Source organism: Erythranthe guttata, chromosome 8 (assembly GCF_056151865.1).
Source record: "Erythranthe guttata isolate IM_541 chromosome 8, IM_541, whole genome shotgun sequence".
Taxonomy (NCBI): domain Eukaryota; kingdom Viridiplantae; phylum Streptophyta; class Magnoliopsida; order Lamiales; family Phrymaceae; genus Erythranthe; species Erythranthe guttata.
Genome location: NC_142540.1, coordinates 5,478,087 through 5,501,625, shown reverse-complemented (window position 1 = coordinate 5,501,625; position 23,539 = coordinate 5,478,087). Strand labels below are relative to the sequence as shown.

Sequence of the window (23,539 nt, the reverse complement as noted above, 5' to 3'; positions counted from 1 at the left end):
AATTGAAGAGAGATGAATTAGGGTTGTGAATATGAAGAGAGTTATGTTGAAATCCATTTTTCAGGCCCTCACTTTTTTAATATTTATTTTCCTTCTCCCCCTCCTCTCTCTCTGTTTTTTTTTTTGATTAATATCGTATAGTATCGTGATATGACAATACAACACGATATCTCGTGATATTTACCGGTATTTATACATAGCCGATACATAGTATAAGTTGTATCGTTTTAATTGGACTCGCACCCTCTTACGATATGTATCGCAATATCTCGCGAGTTTAACTACACTAGTCAAAAATACCAAAACATCTTAACTAATTTATTGTATTATACTCCAAATGAAATGATAACATACTATTATATATAACATTTTTGTGTAAACTAAATATTAAAATAAAAAAGTAGTTAATTATGAAACTTAGTTAAAATTCAAGGACTTGAAAGTGAAAGTGAAACTAAATAAGTAAATACCAAAAACTAAATGGTAAATTATGAAATATAGTAAAAATTGAAGGGCTTGAAAGTGAAAAATGAAGAAAAGGGACAAAAAGAAAATCTGAAAATCACCGATTAGAGAAATAAGAATATCTCCATTGTCCACAGTCCAACACTCCCTCAGCTCTCATAACACACTCCGAAAAATGGCATTATTCTCTACATCCGGATTTTCCACCTTCGCAACAATTTCACCAAACAATTCTCGAAATTCGCCCAATATTCAGCAGCCCTTTGTCAGTTTTCCTCAACCCAGCAAGACAAGAAGCACAAGCTTTGGTTGTAGATACGGTTTGTTATGTTGCTCCGCCGCGGCCAAGCAGCAGAAATCCGGCGGCGGCGCGCCGCCGGCGACGAAGAAGAAAAAGAAGCCCACTAGCAAGAACAACGGCAGCAGTTTTCCCGAAGACGATTATAAGATTGAAATGGGTGGTGGTGGCGGAGTGGAGTTGCTAGAGTCACCGTCACCGTCACAGTCGGGGCATTCACCGTACGCGGCGCTTCCTCTGCCGAAGCCACCGGCGGGGTTTGTGCTGGATGGGCAAGGAAAAGTTCTTATGGCTTCTAACAAACGCATTGCCACTATCGTCAGTTTTTTTTTTACCCCATCTTATTTTAATTTTTTTTTCAGTTATTGTTGTTTTATTTTTGAATTGACAATGCATAAAATTAATTTATTTATTTGTTCGATATGCCTGTGTTAGAATAATCGTTCTCATGATTATTGTTATCCATTGTTAGTTTTTGTGCTTGGGAAACACAACGAAGTTGGATATAGGTAGAATTTATGTGCGAGAGAGGTAAGAATTGATGAAATTTGGGGTTTTTTTGATTATACGAACCCCAACGAAAGTTCACTGTATGTAGTGTTGCATCCGGAAAATATTGCAGTCTTCGAGGCCAGGGCATTTTTGCTTTCGTTGTGTTTAAAATCTACACGTTTGACCAAAGATTAGTAAAACATAATACGCATTCGTTATTGACTACTAACATTTTAGGAAACTTTCGGGATAGGTTGTTTGCGTAATTAGTTCCTCCTTTTTGTTCTGAACAAAAGTAATACCAGTAAATGCCTTCATATTAGCGTAGCTTCTATATTGTTTACTCCTTTTCTCTTAATTTCCTGAGAATGTAGAAGTTGTTTCCTTAGGCCTGGTTTGGTTGGGGAGATTAGCCATTATTAACTAAAGAATTGGACTTTGTTTGATGTTTGGTATTTGTCGAGTCGACCCGCAAGTATTATGTTATCATGCCTTCTAGGTATGTTTTTTTATTAGACCTTCCAAAGTTCAATGATACAATGGGGTTTTGTTAGATTATTTAATTTTTATCTTGGCTACCAAACGAGGCCTTAGTATTTCGTTCCCTTTTCTGGTTTTTATGTCATATACTTGAGTGTATACACATGTGGCGTTTTGAATTTTTTTGTTGTTGTTTCCTTAGGCCTTGTTTGGTTGGGGAGATTAACCATGATTAACTAAATAATTGAACTTTGTATGATGTTTGGTATACCCAATAACTTCCCGGTCGACCCGGAAATATTATGTTATCATAGCTAATCTTGCATTTTCGGGAGATTTTTTGTTTAACCTTCCATGGTCCAATAATACAATTGGGTTTCATTAGATTATTTATTATAGGCTAATCCTATTATGGCAACCAAACGAGGCCTTAGAGAATTATTCTGAACTCTTGACTTGAATCAAGATGTATTGTTTGATTACATTTGCAATATCCGTCTCATTTATCAGTTCACTCTTTCACACACAAATTACGCGTGTCAATATATTTCTTTATAATATATTTCTTACAGGTTGATGCAACTAATAACTTCCCCCTGGAATGCGTTATAAGAAGAGTATTTAAAAATTCACGTGGAGACGATTGCATGCTACTCTGCCCAGTCGATACGTAAGTTACATTTCCAAAGTTTTTTTTCATATATATATTTTTTTTTATCCTGATAAACAAAAAATCCAATTAATTCAATCGTTTGCAGTCCCGTTCAGATTTTGAAGAGCGTCAACGTTGAAGGATGGGCTGCTGTAAGCATTTACTCTACCTCTTCAAGATTCCATTTTTTTATCAAAAAATAAAATAAAAATTATCCGTAATCATTTTACTGATTACCGAATAAATTCCCCTTTCGTCCCTCTTCTTTGCTCTGTAGGTTAGTGATGAAGAAGTCGAGGGTATACTCCCCGCTGCAGCTTATGCCCTTGCCAAAATACACATGCATCTTGTATACAGTGGGTACGATATAATATTATTATATTATATAGCATAAGTTAATTTTCAAATATAATTTATCTTTGCCTTTTTTTTCCGCTTGTATTACAGATTTCCTGACATACTGTTTTTTTTTTTTTTTTTTTTCAATTTCAGATTTTGTTATACAGCACGAGGCGGTTTTTGCTACACCGAGGAAGATATATTCGAGTTCAACATAGGTAAAAACTTTGCCCTACTGTTAATTTTTCTGATTTTACGACTTGGTCGCAACGTTAATTATGTATGAAGTAGCTGCGATTTTTATTCGTTTATAAATTTCTACGATGAGATTTGGCACCAGTCAAAATATCCACTGAGAAATCTTACGGTCAAACCCTCGTTTGTTATTACAAAAATTTCAACTTGTTAATAAGAAATCATTTTTTTGCAGATAATGGTGAAAATGTAGATGGATTGCCAACTGAAGGCATTGAAATTGCATGCTTCCATCTGGTACGGCATTAATTATACGCTATCATATAGATACAGTGTAATGTTCTCTATAGTATTTAAAAATCGTAACATAGTTTACACAAAAAAATTGTATTTTTCAAATTTCGAGATTTGGAAAAATAATTTTTAATTTTCAAAGTAAAAGACTTTATATATCTTCTTCATGCAGGATTCTTCACATTACATGATTTATACGCCTTCGGACCCTCTTCTGTTTGTTGCTGTGAAGGTAAAGAATAATTTTATTTTTTTTAATGTATTTTTTCAATTTCCTTTCTCGAGTATTAGATTTTTTGCATCGGAAATTCTTCCATGTGAAAAATAATTTACGGTCTCTGTTGCAGGATAAAAATGGCGTACTACAAATAGCAGATGATGTAAGCACCTTCGTTTTGTATACTTGCAGTAGTCATCATTAGTTTATTAATTTTGATTTAATTATATTAATTTAAAATGTCTCGATTTTTATCTTACCTATGCTTAAAAACAGGAACTCTTGGAAGATCCCGCTATAATAAGCGCCATAGACGAGGAGACTGAATTCAACGCGTTAGTGGTATGTATATATAACCGCTTCCATTGACTGAATTGACCTTATTAGTTGACTCATTTTGCTTGAATCCATTTTTTCGTATTTAACAGGAAGAAGAAGATGCTCTTCTAGATTCCTTGCTCGGAAGAAGGTGATCCCATCTTTATATTTTTTTACCATAGGAAGCAGTTTATGAATGTTTGTCAATTAAATTCATCTTTGTTGTTAGCTTATGAAAACTTATCAATATTGTATATATTATGTTTCTTTGAATGTTTTAAACAAGTGCCAGCTTTAGTTGACCGTTTGTACACGGACGATATATAGCGCAAGAATCGAACGGTATTGAAAGAGTTTATCGCGGTTGTACTGAAATTTGATTTAGTTGACCAATTTGATCATGATTTTCTCGAGAAAAAAAATTGTATTCGGAGATTCCACTGAATCTGATTTTCGTTGGTTTTATCTGTTCAAACCAGAATTCAATTGGGAGCGTAGCTATATTAAAATTGAATGTTTACTCTCGAAGTTGTGCCGGCATTTAGGCCGTGTTTGATAGCCCCAATGGTTTTTACAAACGAAGCACATCTCTCATTCGATTAGGTATCTGATTATCTGAATCTAGCAAATTATTGCGTACCGCTTCAGTTAACAATATCGAGCTTTGTTTCATTCATAAGTTAAATGAATGGATTTCAGACAAATTTTGTAATCCCCAATCATCTCATACATGGCCAATAATAAGCATATTGCTTCAATGCATATAGTTAGAATTCATTATTCATGATGCATGATCATGAGTTGTTGCTACACATGTGCCTTAATTGTGTTTTAATACCTGATTGAATACTTTTCTTAAAATGTGCTAAACGATCATATATTCGTCCTAATTGCATTTCTGCACTGTGATTACATTTTAATATGATAAGTTTCATACATAATTACTTGAAGTAACTCATATAGGACTAAAATCAAAAGTATGCAAAAGCGTACAATTTAATTGGTTGGTTGACTAGGTTGCACATGACCATTCTCAAATTGTTTACACTTGATTATAATGAGTAAATCAACCTCCTATTTCATCTCAAGCTATGAAAATGTGGAGGAACCACAAGAATGCAGCAAATTCAAGCCTTCCAATCATCACCCTCCATTTGGCCTTGTTGGGAATGGGTAGATAAGTGAAGACTTTGTGTTTTAGTCTTCATTTTCACTTGTCTTCTTCCAAAAAAGACCAGACTAATTCACGTAAACTTTTCTTCTTATTTCTTCACTTCCATATTCACATAAGAGAACATCAAACCATAAGAACTCATAGAAGTATAGCTCGAACAAATTCTTCACCTTTTCTAGCTGAAAATCCCACGTTTTGAAGTTTGAATCCATCTCTAATCAAGGGTTTTAGCACACCCTATCTAAGACTGATCTTTTCACTTCATACACTACATTGACTTTAGATAAGTTGAAGCTTTCATTTACTCATCATAAGAACTATATTATGTGTGCTTTAATGTGTCTTTTGCTACGTGTTGTGCATGATGTTTGAATGATTGATGAGTCATAGTGATATGAAAGAATATGTTTTGAAAATGGGATATGGTACTTGATTAATGGTCGGGTAGGCAAGGGACGCGGGAGGAACCGGCGGACCGAACACACGGTGGCAAATACCTGAGGTCGAAAAATCAGTATGAAAAACCCACAATTAAAGAAATGAAATACGGCTAATACCTGAGGTCGAAAGGCCGGTATGGAAACCTCGTATTATATATTGGCTAAATATGATGAACATATTCTGAAAACCACAATCTATTGCTATTAGTTAAGTACCACAATTCAAGGGTACCCGAAAAAGAGAAGGATTTCAAAGAAAATGATCATGAATGAAGTTATATATGTTATTGTACATATTGATGAATTTATGTAATATATTACTATTACATCAGTTTCAACTTGCTGGGCCATTAGCTCATTAATTCTTATGATGCAGGTAATGATTTACATGTTTAGAAGTTGACCTAGCCAAGAGCGGCCATGCAGAGATTTGTTCCTATGCCATGCTTCGAGCCATTTTTTGTAGCCGATCTAGAAACTCTGATTTCATTTTGTTAGCCGCTTTATTATGGTTTTTGAAAAATGTAATTTTGTAAAACTATATATATATATATATATATATATATATATATATATATATATATATATATATATTATTTTTTAGATTGAAACAAGATTTTAGATTTCAAGTTATGTTATCATAATTGAGCCCTAATTTATCTTTTGGTACTATTTGTTCCAGCATCTACTAATTCTACTCTTGAACAGTTGGTATTATCAATTTACACGATCCAATCCAATTCCTCCTCGTCTCATCTAAATCACCATTACCGTAAGAATATTTCTGCAGACAAGTTGTTGTGGCCGCCACATTTTGGTTCAAGGCACAAATTCGATCCATCATAAGGAGGTTTCTACATATTCTTGTAAATAGTTCTAGATTACCACTTAAACACTTTTATGGACATTTTCAATAAGTTCTAGTTATTTCTTTCTATATATTTTATTCGGAATACTCTTGATAATGATTATATACTATATGATTTATTTGATCTTGATTGTCGGTTATGGACATAATAAGGGACTCTTGTACCTCTCTCAATCACATAATTTCCACATGTGGACAATAATTATGATTATAGACTAGTCATACACGATGAGATATTGGATAACTACGAAAAATGAATACAGGAGCTTCAGATAAATTTTGCATTTCAAAATTTTTACTAAAACCAATTACTGTAAATGCGGAATGATCGACTACACGCTTGCTTGTAGGTTACATTGGAAAAAAATTCAGAGTCAATGCAAATGGTCAACCACACGCTTGTAGGTGACATTGGAAAATTTTCAGAGGCAATGCATGCAATGTGCACCTCACCAAACAAGAGGATGACCATTACTTTATTCAAAGTCCAGGCATAGAATTGTTATTTGGTCTGAGATTGAACTTTTATTTATATAACTATAAGAATCTAGAATTGTGCCATGGATTTTTTTGGATGATAGAATGAGACTGGATGCCTGAGTTGAGAAAGTGGTTGAGAAAGCAGTGAGCGAATTGGACAATCAAGTGGTTATTCTTAAAAAAATAACTGGCTATTCTTCAAATGAGAGATCTTAAATAATTTGTATAACTCTAATATATATTAGTTACAGTGCAAATACACGTGAACTGTCAATGAAACCACCGGTTTCGGTCTGTCAACCAACTTTTCTTACCCGTGGTGGAACAAATAGGGGAAAATGATAAGAGTGAACGAAATTAAAAATGAATCCCTTGAACGGAAATAAAGAAGAGAAAAACGCTGTCATATTATGCGCAAAAATGTGGAAATAAAAATAAAAGGCTAAATTGCAACCACTCCTTGGGTATTGTTAAATTACGAAAACCCATCATGTTTGGGTAATTACAATCACCCCTCAACTATAAATCTTCTTACACGTCCACCATTGCGATGTCAAATTTAGTGGAATTTTCTAGATTTTATGGAATATTCTCAATTTTGTACCTGATTTATCCCATTCGAGCTCCACATTTTGAAGCAAGATGATCATAAGAGGTGGTTTTTGACTTGTATATATCATATTGTGCTGCATCAGAAACTGCATTTTTTCACAAAACGAGTACGAACTAGAGAACATTCCACGAAATCTAGAAAATTATGTTGAATTTGATACCATAAGGGTGGACGTGTAAGAAAATTCATAGTTGATTGATAGTTATAATCATCTAAACATAAGAGGTTTTTCCGTAACTTAACTATACCTCAGGGGTGATTGTAATATACCCAAAATAAAATAAAAACGTGTTTACACTAGATTGGGTTTTTATTTCTTTAGAGACGATTTTTTTTTTTTTTAATAATAAAAAAGGATTGGATTTTATCAGGTTAAAGATTAGGTTTTTATTCAGAATTAGAGAAGAGAAATTTTCCGGAGAATGGGAGAACGAATCAGAAACATTCCAGAAGAAATAATCGAGGAATTACTGTACAAATTGCCAATCAAATCCTTGTTGAGATTCAAATGCGTTTCGAAACGGTGGCGTTCTTTGATCTCGAGCAGACGTTTTGCGAAAGAGCATCTGAAGAAGAAATCATCGACGAGTACGAATGATTCAGATTTCAGCCACCACCACCATCACCTCCTCCTCTTCCGCCGTGATAAAGACCACCACAGTATCGGGTCATGTTCACTCCGGTCTGTACTTCATGAACCGGAAAGTATCGGTCCATGCAATCTTACAAACCCCACCCCCAAAACGCCGCCGTTTTTTAACCTACAGTCTTTAGCCTCGACAACTAATTTTTACGACGGGCCCATCAAAATCTCGAATTCCGATATTCAGATCCATTGATCGTGTAACGGGCTCGTACTCGTCTCCTTCACGAGGGTTTTAAATTGTTTATATGGAACCCCACAACTAGACAAGCCAAGAACATTCTTCCACCTCCTTCTCCTGACCTAAGAGCACTTAGTTTGCCTATGTGGCATCATTTCATGTACGGGTTCGCGTACGACGAGTCCACCGACGACTATAAGGTTGTCTGCACCCGCGCCTATTTGTACCCCTACGAGACGCATGTCTATAGTTCCACGACTTGTTCTTGGAGGAAACTTGAAATTTCGGACAAGCGTTACCGTCGGTTCAATTTCGGTCACGGCAAGTTTGTCAACGGAAGGTTGCATTGGACGGTGAAGGGTACGAATGTCTTATTAGATTTACATGGTTGGGATGTTGTTTCTTTTGATTTGGTAGAGGAGAAATACGAAACTTTTACCGGGCCGGAATACTTGCCCCTTAATATTTATTTTTCACCGGATGTGAAAGATTTGGGAGGCTATCTTAGTTTGATTTGTACGACCGTATTTGACGTACATGTTTGGGTTATGATGAAATATGGCGACCCTCAATCATGGACTAAGATTTGGAAATTTTCGGATTTTTATGATCGCGGAGGTTGGGTTTCTCGTGTAATGCCGTTATGGTTGTCGAAGAATGGAGACTTTGCGGTGGCTTTAGTGTCGGATGTAGTTGTTTTTAATGGACAAGATAAGTTGCGAAAGTCTCGAGTTCGTATTCTTGACCCCCGAGTTAATATGACTGACTCAAGAATTGATTCGATTCTCTACTTTGAACACTTGGTATCACCGTTTGGTGATGATGAAGAAAATCTTCGATGATCGTAACTTTACATATTTTTTTTATAATTATTTTTTAGGTTAAGATTATATTTTTCGAGTTTTGGATATTTAATTATTGCTCTTTTTATTGTTTAAAAAAAAGTGTTTTATTTTGTGGTTTGGAATGTTGAATCGGACTTTTTCTTTCCCCTTTGATTTTAAGTGGAACTCATATTTGGATTGATGTTTTATAATTGCCAGATAATTTTGAATGTAGTCACCAGAAAATATTGGTGTAAAATGAATGTAGGAAATTGAAGAAAAACATTAAAACTAAAGAGAAAATAATATATTTAAAGAATAAATTGAAAGAAAATATAAAAAATATGGAAACAATAATATATTTAAAGTATAATTTTAGTAAACTAACTAAAAAAATTAAACAAACAAAAGTAGAAAATCCAGTTGGGGTAAAATTGAGCAAAACACATTTTGTAGAAGGCAGAGTATGTGCAAAAAACCTTGTCGGGCTAGCTTCGCATAATTGTCGAAAAAACTTGTCAGCTAGCCGATGGAATCTCCTCCTTTGAAACGAAGACGGAGCTAGGTTAGTATAAGAAATTCTTTCAATGGTTTATGTTCTACATCTCTATTTATATCTATATCTATACTCTCTATTAGTCGTGATTTTGGTACGGTTGCCGGATATTTTGATCAATACTGTGTACATACCGAATCATATGGTATTGGAAAATTCGATACAACTTACGTACCAACAATTGCGGTATACCGTTACTTTCGATACGATATATCGGTACGTGGCACTCTATCATTAATTTTAAATTGTTATCCTTTAATTTGAATCATATAAATTATAATAAGACGATCTTTATGAATTATGAAGACTCAATAAAAGATTCTAAAGATTTGACCAATGACAATATATGGTTATGTATATGACCGTACTCAAATTCTCTTACCTTTCCCAGTATTTATCAAATTTCAAATTCATTGATTTAGCCACATTTTACAAAATATGATTAATAGAGTTTTGAATTTTCTTTTCAATCTTAATTTGCAGCCCCACTCTTTTAGTGAAAATCAAATGAGATGTTAGTAGATGTAACCCAACAAAATACGGATGATAATGAAGTAGAGGAATCCATGCCATTTTCAGATAAATGTATGCTATTATATATTGTATTTATTAAAAACATTATTGCATATTATTTTATAGTAATCAATAATTTTTTTTCCTTCACATTTTATCTTATGTTACGTATATACATTTGAAATTCTTAAATGTTTACAAGTACAACCAACGATGTGTCCCGTGAACCAAAAATGTGTTACTAGTTATTAGTTAGTGTTAATATGATTTTGCCTCCCAAATGTGTCAAAAATTCAGACACTAAACACCATTTAAATTTATTTATCAAAAATAAAAACACCACTTTAATAAATGAAAATAAGAAACAAAAATAATATATGCATGAGCATAAAGGTGGTATGCTATCTATCATCTGGCTTGGGCACTAAGGTAAGGGCATTTCCGTCAAAAGACAATCTGCAAAATGGTTGGTTGCATTATCATTTTTCTAAGGGGTTTTAATCAATTGGGTGGAATTATTCTGCAATTAAGTTATTATTTCTGCTATAGAGATTATCCATAGATGAAATTGGGTTTCATTAGATTATTTAGTCTTATCTTGGCTAATCTTATCTTAGTCTTAGTGCATAAAGATTGTCCTAAATAAAATGGTGTTGTACTGATTTCCTCACGCCTCAAATCATTTGATAAAATTGTATTATACTGATTTGTATTCGCCTCAAGCATGAAATCTACACGGTTGCAATATTATGATTGGTTGAATTTTTGTTGTCTATTGAATCCATATTAAACGCATTTTTCTAATGGTTTTTTATCATTTCGGGAGGGAATTATTTTGCAATTTAAACTGGTATGAATATTGTTTTAAGTAGTTTTGTGTGTAAAAGTTGTCCTAAATGAAATGATATCGTACTGATCTTTACACGCCTCAAATCACATGTATGTAGCGTGCGGCTGTTGCAAAGTCATTGTGTGCCACCTTTATCTGTACCAACGATTGAATATCTCATTGTCTATGAATGTAGCTATACTGAATACATATAGAAATGCATTTGTGTAATGATTTTTATCATTTATGGTGGAGAAACAAATTCGCAATTTAAGTTGTTTGTTGATTGAATTAGGGTAGAGTACTGTCTGGATGTACTTCTGTTATGGTGTTTGACTATAAGTATCACTGCTATATTTGAATTTATACTTTCTCATGATCATCTCATATAAACATATTTCTTTTTATTCATTTATTATTTGTACTATAACAACTGTCAAAATCGGCCAGATTCTCCTTTTTTAAATGTAGTGCACAATTTTAGAGCATGTAAATGTAAATACGAATGTTTGGTGATGATTATATGTTAGAAACTAAAAATTTTGTAACTTCTAATTCAATACTACATAATGTTTTTGATAATAATATTCATTATTTCCACAAAATGGTTGAACTTTTATCAGATTTATTGTGTCCGATCAAAGTTTTGGTTAAGTTCAGGAGTATGTATTGATGTCGTTGTACTTTATGGTACTAATTAATGTGGCAGTAATGATGAACCCGTGGTATAATTAATTCATCTGTTAGCTAAAAGAGAGCTATCTGGCCAAGCTAAAGGAGCACGACAACTTCAGTCGTGGCATTTGTTCGATTAATCTATCATCTTCCTAGTTTCTTAATGAAGTATTGCTAAAATAATTTGTTGATATACACGGCGGCATTTGTCATATATGATTGTTGATCGATTACCCTATACCTTATTTCTTAATAACTTTGGTTGATCCACAGGGCAGAGGAGAAATCACTCCTCCGACATGGCAGGTTTATTCCACAACCTTTGCCACACTATGTCGGGATAGTTAGGGCTATGGCCTTAGCCCGGATGGGAAGACTATTGCGTGCGCAGAGTTAGTCATCTATTCCATAGTGAATATGTTAAATATTTCTGAGTTAAATTTTAAAAAAATTTGAATTATTTGTTTTGGCAGTTCGAACCACTCATTAAGGCTAATAGACTGTGAGACTGGAGACACCATGAGATTGAAAATTCATTGCAGAATTAAACCTAATGTGATAAGTAGTCTTTACACATCATGGGTCGTTTTGCACGTTGCACCAAAACAGTTTTATTTTTATTTTTTTTCAACCTCACAGTTTAACCATTTTTTCATATTTTGCACTAGAAATTTTACATGTGGCTTTCACGTTATTTTAGCATGGTTAATATTTTCAATTCATAATGCGTAAAAAAATCTAAACTAGCAATATCGTTTGCTCCTCCGATCCACTGCAGTGTTCATGCCCTTATAAACAACCGCACATGAGCTCTTGTGAAAAAAATTGATTTTGCTCCTTATCTGATATGCTGACATTTGTGCAGGTCAAGTTCCATCCATTGTATCCCGAAATTGTAGTAAGTGCTGGGGACATGGAAGTTCGTAGGTGGGATACAAGTCAAGGAACGATCCTAGGATCGCTTAGCTCTGGTAGGCACTAGCATTTTTTCCCCGTGCGATGCACGGGATATTATTTCAAAAGTGAAAAAAAAATCAATTTATACATAATAAGAAAATATAGTATATTAATATAGTAAAATTTAATAATGTAGTATTATACATATTTTATATAACATTAGTTTTTTTTTAAATCAGACATATTAAGATTTATAATCCAAATTAGGGTGGATTTTTTTACCAAATTGCCCTACCAACCCGTTGCCCTACCGAGCCCTACCGATTCTCTACTGAAATATTTCTACCGAATTATTACCGTACCCTACCGAAATGTTTTGGTAGGGCAACGGCACTCAATATTATTACAATGGTATTGCCCTACCGTACCGAAATATTATTAATAAATAAAATTTTATTTTAATAATTAATTTATTATATATAGAAAGTTAATATAGTATCCTAACTAACTATTATGAGTTAAAATTAATTATACTCTTTAGGTATGTCAAAAATATTTTAAATTGCTTTCATTAATAATGATTTAATTGATATTAAAAGTTTTTATTTTATAATTGTATTTACGAAATATTTAATATTAGGTAAATTAAAAACATATATTTAGAATACTTATATCATAAATACTAGTTTGAACATTTTAAACATGTATATACCTTGAATGGTTTTGAAAAAAATGATATTGAATTTAGATTTAAATAGTAGATAATATAGATTGGTAATTACCATTACCATACCCTACCGTACCGAAATTTTGGTATGCCGAAATCGGTATACCAAAGTTTTTGGTAGGGCAATGGTAATGGATTTCATAATACCGAAATTTCGGTAATGGTAGTGATTCGAGGGATTTGGTACGGCTGCCCTACCAAACCCACCCCTAATCCAAATATATAGATTAAGATTTAACAAATTAAATTTCTATCATTATCTTTTAAGATTTGAGATATACTGATGAAAAAATAGAATAATTGTTGAAAACTATAGTTATAACTTAGAAAATTAGTAGGCAAAAAATATTAAAAATAAATAATTACTGAAGTACCATTAGGTAGGATTCTTTACGGTTTAGTTTCAATTTTGATAATTGTTAAAAATTATAGTTAGAAATTGTTAGAGAAAAAAATATTAAAAATATTTAATTACAGAAATACCATTAGAATTTTGGAGGTTGCCCAACGTTTCTTTCTTTTATATATAAAATATTAAAATAGTAGAATATGATTTTATTTAATATTGATATACATAAATTATAGTATTTATTTTACCATATCTATTTCATCTTAGGTTATTCTAATAATTTTTTATCCTCGTCGTAACTTTAAAAACAATATGTATAGTGATTTTTTTTTAATTTTTTCTAAATTAGAACATTTTCTTTCTTGTAATTACTTTTATTTCAAGTTGCATCATTTACTCTTGATTATTTATCATTATATATATATATATATATATATATATATATATATATATTATTGTTAGAACAAAGGACAAATGGATATTTATGAAAAAATAAACATAAATGAAAAATAGGATGAAGACTCGTGAACCAACGGTTCACGGGTCAGAATCGATCGGGGTTCACAATTTAAAAATACAAGATCATTAACCAACCTTTAAGGTTAGGAGTTTGATTATGATTTTAAAATGCAATTTCACAAATCGACTGTTGGTTCAACCAACGATTACCCACCGATTTAAGTTGTTGTGGTTACAATTTTTTTCTTAACGAAATCTAAATACTCAATATACTCAATAATCAATTATTATTAATTTTTGTATTTAATATTCATTAATAAACTATTTAATTATTACTTTTTTTACTTAATTGACCTTGAAGTTTTAATTATTTTCAGGGGAATTTTTGTCCAAACAAAAATGAAAGAAACCACCAAACATTCACACTTTTATAGATAGTATAAATATATATTTATGTTTCTATTTTTCTGATTTGAAGTATTTCGATGTTTTCGTGTAAAAATCCCAGGTGGTATCATAACTTCGATGGATTTTCATTCCAATGGGGAGATTCTGGCCGTAGCTGCCGGCAAAAAAGTTATATATTTATGCAGCATCAAATAGATTTCGTTATCTAATAATTTGTTAACATTTTTTCTTTCTTATTTGCAGCTATATTTGTGCAATTACACTAGGGACGGGCCTATTGGACCAACGATTAGTGTATTGCATGTACCCGACATATTCAAGGGTGTCTATTTCAATTCATGTCTGCCCTTAATTGTTACTGTTGAGGTAATGCATTTATTTATGTTCAGTTACTACTATTATAAATCTTTCTTCCATCGATCAATTTCATAGTGTATCTTTTCAGCATGCTCCTTGCACAGTTTCGGAGCTCTCGGTACTCGACAATTTGCCCTGTGACGTGCAGTACCCCACTCCATTCACATACAAAGTCTGTGAAAATGAGTTGGGCATGGACACTCCTCTCTCCGTCATTCCATGTTTTATGTACCGGAATAATTCCGGCCGATATCAGTTTATACCCTCTTCGTTAGAGAAAGGGGATTCTTGGTTCCGGTATTGGCCACATCACCAAGTTCCATTTGAAGAGAGAGAGTTCGACTCACGTATCGGTTGGTTCCGGTATTGGCCACATCACCAAGTTCCATTTGAAGACAGAGAGTTCAGCTCACGTATCATAATGCAACTTAGCATATGGCGACATGATATGAGAAATCCCCAGACCCCTCTTGATGCACCACGGCTAACAATTCCGCATGTCGTACTACAAAGGTACGTTCATGTTGTGCAACTATCTCTATTTAATTTTTCATTACAAAGGGCATTAGTTGAAAGGAAACGAGGTTTTTGCAGATCCATGGGTGCCCACATGTCACCTGCGTGTATTGCATGTCTTTCACCAAGACCAGACTTGGATGATCCACGACCTCAACAAGTTATATATGAGCTTAGGATCTACTCACTTGAAAAAAATACGTAAGTAATTTTATATCGAGATATGAGTGCATGTATTTTTACAGGTTGTTGTAATCTTGTATATCTTTTTAACTGTAATGAATCTGTGTGCTTAGATTTGGCTTAGTCCTGGAATCTGGGGCCATAAGAGATGCTCACTTTTTGACATCTATACAAGTGAGCATCATTTCATAATTGTTTTCATAATCGTATATTCACTCGTACGTTTCAGTAAAATTTTTGAAATGAAAAATTTATCCGAAGTTTGTTGTCCATTGTTGCAGTTTTCTCCCACATCTCACCATATGGTACTTGCGTATGGTGCGCAATCTGGTCCAGTACGAAGAAATTACGTGATCGATGGAGATGAAAGAGTAACAGCTCACACAATTTCAGAGGTTAGATATTTGGCCTTTAGAATTTTATAAGTATCACATGATTTGTTGATAGGATGTTTTGTTTGTGTCTCCTGTTTTATTTTATTTTTGGGTAATTACAATCACCCCTGAAGTATGGTCAAATTATAAAAAACCCCCTCTTGTTTGGGTAATTACATCCATCCCCTCAACTATAAATCTTTTTATACGTCTATCCTTGTTGTTTCAAATTTAGTGGAATCTTCGAGATTATATGGAATAATATAACTTTTGTACCCGTTTTATCCCATTCGAACTCTACATTTTGAAGCAAGATGATCATAATATGTGTTTTTTGGCTTGTTTATATCAGATTGCGGTGCATCAGAAACTGTGTTTTAACACAAAATGAGTACAAACTAGAGCACATTCCACGAAATCTAGATGATTATGTTGAATTTGACACCATAAGGGTAGAGGTGTAAGAAAAAAATCATAGTTGGGGGTAGAAGTAATTATCCAAAAAAGAGGGGGGTTTTCGTAAATTGACCATACCTCATGAGTGGTTGTAATTTACCATTTATTTTTTTTTCTTCCTGATTTTTCCGCCACAGATTTCCGGCGTTTACTTTTTCGATTTTTTTTTCCTGTAACATTTTTTTTTTCCCGTGTAAACAACAATATTGTTGTGATTGACAATAATATTAACTATTACTGTTAAACACAGTAAAATTAACTATACTACAGTTTAACACAGTAATATTGCTATATTAATCTTTAACACAGTAATATTAACACAACAAAATTCTTAATATTAATATGTTAACCGTTCAACAAATGTAAACATAATAAAAAGCCAAAAGAATTAATATTACTGTGAGTGACAGTAATATTACTATAACAACAGTAATATTACCGTCAACCACGGTAATATTAGAGTAATAGACAATAATATTATGTTACTCCGTGAATAACTCAAACAAAACAAAAAAAACCCAAAAGAAATAATAATATTGATGTAGTTGACAGTAATATTACTATAACAACAGTAATATTACCGTCAACCCACAGTAATATTATTGTGTTTACATTAATATTACAATGATAGACAATAATATTATTACGTTACTCCGTGAATAACTCAAACAGAAAAAAAAACCCAAAAAAAATAATAATATTGATGTGGTAGATAGTAATATTATTGTGTTTACAGTTATTTTACTGTCAACGACACTAATATAATTACGTTGACTTGTCATCAAATGAAACAAAATAAAAAAAAATAACAAAATAAAATATTAATATTGTCATTGACTCTAATTGTACTGTCAACGGCAGTACAATTACATAAATGTATTGTCCACGGCAGTACAGTTACGTTCATGTACTGTTAGTGACAGTATAATTACGTTAATTTACTGAATTACCGTTAATAACAGCACAATTACGGTCAACGTTTAGCGGCGGGCGTAAAAAAAAAATCGAAAAGTCAACACCGGAATCCGGCGGCAAAAAAATATTTCTTGAAAAAAAAAAAGTTTTTGAAAAAAAAAATTCATAATTGGACTTTTGTGGTCAAAATTGATTAAATTGAGGTTACAATTAAGAATTATGTATAACGGGTTGGGGGTAATTTTGTCATATACATGAATTTTTTCTTTATTTATAATAAATATTAAAGGATGTGCTTATTGCTGAAAGAGATATAGCCCCTAAACCTAGAATGATAAATATGCTTGGTTAGAGACTTATGCACAAAAACCCCTTGCATTATTGGACCATGAAATGTTCAATAAAATAACATTTAAAAGACAAGATAAACCATGATAACCTAACGGCCCAAAATTTATTTGGCACACCAAACATCATAACAAATTCTAATTATCATTTAGTTAATCATGGCTAATCTCTCAACCCAAACGAAACCTTAAACTTTTATTTAATAGGATTAAACCCAACATTTTTTCATTCGTTGTACATACTCCTCGCTTTTCCTATTTACAAATTTTCCCCTAATACATTGAAACAAACGATGCAATAGAAAATTAGAATAAAACAAAAATCCCAAAAAACCCCGTTAATCTCGCCACTTCCCATTTTCTTCAGCTACATTGGGCAAAGGGAAAACACCCCCAAAATCATCTTCTCCAAATTTTTTGCAATATCGTTTCCCATGATCTGAGGGGAAAAAAAAAAGGTCATCTTCACATCAGCATTCGCCTAACGCATTTAGTTTTATTTCAAGCGCAAACGCTCTGATGATGCTAAAAATAGATCACCTTATATAGTTGAGATTGAAGGAGCTGGGAAAGCAAAGTGGGTCACTGCTCACGTGCTAGATAGCCCTGAGATACCTGCGAACAAAGAACACGTGAACTAGGCCGGGGGTTGATCCGGCGGAAACCCCTCCGACGCTCAAGTCAGACGTGCGGATAATGGAAATAGTTGGGAGAATATGAACCCTAGTATTATTTGGATAATAGGGCGTACCTTAACAAAATGAGTCAAACCTCTATTTATATGTCGTTTATTAGGTTGGGTTTGCTTTGTTGGGCCCAAGCCTTATTTTGAAGGTGTTTGGGCTTTCGTGTAGTGGGCCCAATTATTAGAGCATTTGTAGGCCCATTGGGTTGGCCAAATTAGGCATATCATTAAGCCCCCACTCTCGAGTCGATGTAGGGGCCATGTCGGAATGGATTTCAGATCGTGTCGAGAGTAAAAATTGTAGTAGTCGCTCGTTGGCGTAAGGCATGATGGTGTGCGAAAACGCGTTGGAGCGTGTGTCGGAAGGGAGTGAAGGCGCGTTGGCGCGTAGCGCGACCAAAATGTCGCGATGTAAATTACTTGAGTCGTCGGCGTTGTTATCTCCTCGTGGGAGTTGTTTATGTATTGACGTTGTCAATGGTTTGACGCGTTGCTTATATGTGTTTACATATAGCCTTGTGCGTGATGTACTTGATGAGTGGATCAGACTCTCAAGATTTTTTTTTTTTTTTTATATGGGGATCGTGCCCCTTGTTAGACCTCGTGGGTCGTAAGTATGTTTGGACCGTGGCCACGTTTTAATGAAGGATCCATCGAAAACAAGTAGATAAATTTGAGTAATCAAGCTGGCCAGGCTATATAGATTCCCATAATATTTCTAAGTGTTTCTAGGTATGTAATCGTGCTAACTTGAGCTTGCGATTATATAGTGAGTTTCGGGCGAGTTGTCTCCTCATGGGAGTTGTCTCGCAGCGAAGTTGTAGAATCATTGGATGACGCGCGACTGACGAGTGTGCGGATTGATGTCGCTCTGAGCGATTTCTCTCCTCGTGGGAGTTATCTCGCTGTAGTACCGAGCGTGTTGGCTCCTCGTGGGAGTTGTCTCGCTGCGGGTTCGTAGTACCGAGCGAGTGGCTTCCTCGTGGGATTTTCCTCGCAAGGGGTTGTAGGTCCGAGCGAGTTGTCTCCTCGTGGGAGTTGTCTCACTGCCGGATGTAGGACAGAGCGAGTTTGCTCCTCGTGGGAGTTGTCTCGCTGCTGGTTGTAGGACCGATCGAGTTTGCTCCTCATGGGAGTTATCTCGCTATGGTTACGTAGACCCGAGGGAATTGGCTCCTCGTGGGAGTTGTCTCGCTGCTGGTTGTAGGATGGAGCGAGTGGTCTCCTCGTGGGAGTTGTCCCGCTGTGGGTATGAGACCCGAGGGAGTTGGCTCCTCGTGGGAGTTGTCTCGCTGCGGGTGGTAGTACTGAGCGAGTTGGCTCCTCGTGGGAGTTGTCTCGCAAGCCCCCCACTCTCGAGACGATGTGGGAGCTAAGTAGAAAGGGGTACCGGATCGTATTGAGAGTAGATCTGTGCTGTAGTCTTGCGTTAATCGTTGGCATGGCGTGGAGAAATAATTTTTTTTTTATTTATCCGTTTGATAGCGAGCGCGATTTGGTAGGCGCGTTGAAGAGTTCGCGCGATTTGGTGGAGCGCGTAGAAATTCTCGCGCGATTTGGTGAAGCGAGGTGAAATCTACGCGCGATTTGGTATAACACGGTAGAATTCGCGCGGATGGAGGAAGGTGGGGTGGATCGCGCCTTTAATTGATGGAAGAGAGGAGAGTGGGCCGCGCGATGTGATTGATGGAGAGAGAATGTGAGTTGTCACGTGGGGGTGTGTTGGATGAGAGAAGAGAGAGAGATGAGGGAGGGGTAGGGTAGGGTAGGGGTAGGGAGGAGAGAGAAAGAGAGGGATATGGAGGAGAGAGAAAGGGAGAAGGAGAGAGAGGGGGTAGGTGGGCGGGTGGTTGGGGGTACCCCGCGCGACGCGCGGGTGGGTGGGGGGGGGGGGGGTACTCCGCGCGACGCGGGGGTGGGGGGGGGGGGGGGGGGGGGGGGGGGGGGGTACTCCGCGCGACGCGCGGGTGGGTGGGTGGGGGGGTGGGGGGCTGGGGTGGGGTGGGGTAGGGCTGATTCGCGCGTGAGGCGCGTTATTGGTCCTTTTTCGCCCGTTTTCGCGGAGCGTCAACTTGTTTCTTCTCTGGATCATAATTTGGCATCGAATATTGGAATTACCAATATTATAGATGTGTTGGTGCTAGTAGGAGACGTTTTAGATCCCAATTTGTAGATTTTAGGAGTGATAGTGAAGAATCAGAGGGATCCGAGAGTGATGTAAATCCGGATGGAGGTGTGGGATGTGAACCCGCTTGAGGTTGAAAAGTAAGGGTGGAGTTCAACCATTGAGATGAGATGCCCAACCTTAGCGTGGGATAACCCCCAACTTAGGATGAGACGATCACGTACCCTTGGGATGAGATGCCTAACCTTGGGTGGGATAACCCCCAACTTAGGTTGAAGCGATCACGTACCCTTGGGATGAGATGCCTAACCTTGGGTTGGGATAACCCTCAACTTAGAATGAGGCGATCACGTACCCTTGGGGTGAGATGCCTAACCTTGGGGTGGGATAACCCCCAACTTATGATGTGGCGATCACGTACCCTTGGTGAACGAAATATTTTGGGGGCATTGTAAACCCCCAGGGAGTCGATAACCCTTGGCGAGCGAAAAGTTTATGGGGAACGGTAAACCCCTAGGGAGTCGATAACCCTTGGCGAACGAAATATTTTGGGGGCAGAGGTAAGCCCCCAGGGAGTCGATAACCCTTGGCGAACGAAATATTTTCGGGGCAGAGGTAAGCCCCCAGGGAGTCTATAACCCATGCTAGCATTGAAGGGCCTCGTCGGTTGTCTGAACCGATCGAGGGGCGGGAAGAAGTGAATCCTGTTGAGGATCTGGTGGGACATCCGAGGAAGGTCTCGTGGTGGATCCCGAACACGAGGAGGAGGATGTGGCAAGCCAGAGCCTCCACGAGGTGGGAGGTTGTTAGCAGTGTCACACTCCCCCTGGGCAAATGTCTCAAAGCCATCGTGCGCGCTACGTGATTATGTCTGCCTTCCCACAGACGGCGCCAAAATGATGATGCTAAAAATAGATCACCTTATATAGTTGAGATTGAAGGAGCTGGGAAAGCAAAGTGGGTCACTGCTCACGTGCTAGATAGCCCTGAGATACCTGCGAACAAAGAACACGTGAACTAGGCCGGGGGTTGATCCGGCGGAAACCCCTCCGACGCTCAAGTCAGACGTGCGGATAATGGAAATAGTTGGGAGAATATGACCCCTAGTATTATTTGGATAATAGGGCGTACCTTAACAAAATGAGTCAAACCTCTATTTATATGTCGTTTATTGGGTTGGGTTTGCTTTGTTGGGCCCAAGCCTTATTTTGAAGGTGTTTGGGCTTTCGTGTAGTGGGCCCAATTATTAGAGTATTTGTAGGCCCATTGGGTTGGCCAAATTAGGCATATCACGCTAAAAACAAAATGGTGAAAAGACTTTTTGAAATCATAAGATTATTAGGTTTGAAAATTGTCATCATAATTTCCAGTATTCGCAATATGAAACTTGTGATTGATTGTAAAAAACCGACGTGCTTCTTGAGACCGAATTCCATCTTCATAGATTTCACGAGATATTTTTTACGAAGTTTTCTTTAGCATCTATAACCGCTTCTGGTTTAGGCAAATAGACATCCACCGGAATTAGCTTATCGACTCCCAGAACAGTACTTAAAGAATAGGTACTGATCTTCTGATCAATCCAAAGATCATTTGGATTCCATTAGTAATGAGGATTCATAATATCACACATTGATCAATCAAAGAGAGATTCAACCACTAAAAGAAAGATCGATTCTTTGGAATCCTTCCTTTCTTCAAACGGAAAGGACAAAGATAGAATCAGAGCGGTTGGACGGTTAGGACGCCCTATCTTTAGAGATAAAGAAGGGCGTGAGTTTTTTGTACGTCGTATGCCTACCTTTTTTGAAACATTTCCAGTTGTTTTGGTAGACGACGACGGCTTTGTTAGAACTAATGTTCCTTTTAGGAGGGCATAATCGAAGTATAATGGCGAACTCAATGGAGTCAGTCATAGTGATCCTGTTACCATGAAAAAAATATGCTAGACTTGCTCAATTGTGTGAAAATGTTGAATTAGATCGTGCGACTTTGAAATCTGATGGTCTTTAATTTTTTGTAGCAGGCGTACCAACTTCATGAATCTTTCACCCTAGTTCTAAGCATTCTTCCCCTTTTACATGTGGCACGAACTCCATAAGCAAAAATGATGTATTATACATAAATTGAACACTGGATATATACATAATTTTATTGGAAAATTTAGCAAGAACCCCTCTTCTAGGAAATGTAGTTAAGGAAAATCTCCCTCTAAAAAATAATTAGAGAAAATCCCATTAGTTAATATTTCACCCATGTGCTATTTTCATAATTCCAAAACTACCCTTAAATTATCTACTATACCCTTCCACAACCCTAGTCCTATTTCTTCCGTTCTTCTCCCTTCTCTTCTCTATTTTTTTTACTATTCTACTTTTCCCAATCAATCAATTCTCTAGTTTATTTTCTCTTGATCGAAAGATGAAGAACCAACCACCGGCATCACCGCCAGAACAACGGCGCCAATCCCGTTGGATTCATCGTCGTCGTCGTATCCCTCGCCGTCACCGTCGGGGTTGATCCATCTTCTTCGCCTTTCAATTCCCCCATTGAGACGTCTCCTCCTACTCCTCCCGCTCTCTATCCCTTCGCAGAATTAGGACTTGCAGATCTGAACAAAAGCCCTAAAGGTGATAATGATTTTGATAGCGATTCTGAATTCGATTACCAGGATTGCTACATCGGCGGCGAAAATATGTAAAATTGTCGATTTGTTGTCGGAATCGGATTTTGATGGGGTGGTGGTTCTGCTTTGGTTGGTCGTGCTGACTGTGATTTAGTTTATTTGTAATAAAAGACCGTTAGAATATCGAAGTTGGGTGGTGATGGTGTGATATGGTGGCGGTGTGGTGCCGATGGGGAACAAATCTAGGGTTTTTTGGTAGATTAGACAGAAGACGGCGCGGATAGAGAAATTCGCGCAGTCCGGACCCTTAATTGACTATAATTCATCATAGTCAATTAAGGTAATCGACTATGCTCTAATAGTCGATTAAAGTGTTAATCGACTATTTTGGTAGTCGATTAATGTTACTCGATTTCATTTTTACATCATTTTTGGATTTTTGTGTATTGTTTCCGATTAATATAAACCAATTACAATTTATGTATATTATATGTTTTGAAAAATAAAAATTATTTTCGTTTTATGAAGTTGTGTTTTTTTTTTTTTTTTAGTAGTCAGTTCCTTAATCA

At 36.0% G+C, this 23,539-nt stretch overlaps 3 protein-coding genes across 3 annotated transcripts; all 3 read left to right on the top strand.

The window, feature by feature from the left end:
* Window positions 1-562: 562 nt before the first annotated feature.
* Window positions 563-4,032, top strand: LOC105976870 (BTB/POZ domain protein TNFAIP protein). Its single transcript, XM_013002133.2, has 10 exons — window positions 563-1,081; window positions 2,308-2,405; window positions 2,494-2,539; window positions 2,665-2,747; window positions 2,880-2,944; window positions 3,157-3,218; window positions 3,388-3,447; window positions 3,563-3,595; window positions 3,709-3,774; window positions 3,861-4,032. Exons 1-10 carry the CDS (start codon window positions 641-643, stop codon window positions 3,903-3,905), a joined length of 999 nt encoding a protein of 332 aa, XP_012857587.2. The 5' UTR covers window positions 563-640; the 3' UTR covers window positions 3,906-4,032.
* A 3,715-nt stretch (window positions 4,033-7,747) lies between these two features.
* On the top strand, window positions 7,748-8,991 carry LOC148768370 (F-box/kelch-repeat protein At3g23880-like). The gene is made up of 2 exons (XM_088821170.1): window positions 7,748-8,007; window positions 8,235-8,991. The coding sequence occupies exons 1-2, from the start codon at window positions 7,748-7,750 to the stop codon at window positions 8,989-8,991; spliced, it is 1,017 nt and encodes a 338-aa protein (XP_088677296.1).
* Window positions 8,992-9,484: 493 nt separating this feature from the next.
* LOC105976810 (uncharacterized) lies at window positions 9,485-23,045 on the top strand. Its single transcript, XM_088821169.1, has 14 exons — window positions 9,485-9,542; window positions 11,581-11,670; window positions 11,820-11,938; window positions 12,020-12,108; window positions 12,412-12,517; window positions 14,487-14,554; window positions 14,630-14,752; window positions 14,832-15,090; window positions 15,152-15,256; window positions 15,338-15,460; window positions 15,556-15,616; window positions 15,724-15,837; window positions 21,848-21,906; window positions 22,772-23,045. Exons 9-14 carry the CDS (start codon window positions 15,165-15,167, stop codon window positions 23,043-23,045), a joined length of 723 nt encoding a protein of 240 aa, XP_088677295.1. The 5' UTR covers window positions 9,485-9,542; window positions 11,581-11,670; window positions 11,820-11,938; window positions 12,020-12,108; window positions 12,412-12,517; window positions 14,487-14,554; window positions 14,630-14,752; window positions 14,832-15,090; window positions 15,152-15,164.
* Window positions 23,046-23,539: the final 494 nt, after the last annotated feature.

What these genes read in the sequence shown, in the direction of transcription:
- LOC105976870 (XM_013002133.2), top strand. Translation starts at nt 641, where the DNA reads ATGGCATTATTCTCTACATCCGGATTTTCCACCTTCGCAACAATTTCA. An exon ending in ACAAACGCATTGCCACTATC is followed by an intron (nt 1,082 to 2,307) that starts GTCAGTTTTTTT and finishes TATTTCTTACAG; the next exon opens with GTTGATGCAACTAATAACTT. An exon ending in AAATTGCATGCTTCCATCTG is followed by an intron (nt 3,219 to 3,387) that starts GTACGGCATTAA and finishes TTCTTCATGCAG; the next exon opens with GATTCTTCACATTACATGAT.
- LOC148768370 (XM_088821170.1), top strand. Translation starts at nt 7,748, where the DNA reads ATGGGAGAACGAATCAGAAACATTCCAGAAGAAATAATCGAGGAATTA. An exon ending in ATCGGGTCATGTTCACTCCG is followed by an intron (nt 8,008 to 8,234) that starts GTCTGTACTTCA and finishes CCCCACAACTAG; the next exon opens with ACAAGCCAAGAACATTCTTC.
- LOC105976810 (XM_088821169.1), top strand. Translation starts at nt 15,165, where the DNA reads ATGCAACTTAGCATATGGCGACATGATATGAGAAATCCCCAGACCCCT. An exon ending in ACTTTTTGACATCTATACAA is followed by an intron (nt 15,617 to 15,723) that starts GTGAGCATCATT and finishes CCATTGTTGCAG; the next exon opens with TTTTCTCCCACATCTCACCA. An exon ending in CAGCTCACACAATTTCAGAG is followed by an intron (nt 15,838 to 21,847) that starts GTTAGATATTTG and finishes CTTCTGGTTTAG; the next exon opens with GCAAATAGACATCCACCGGA.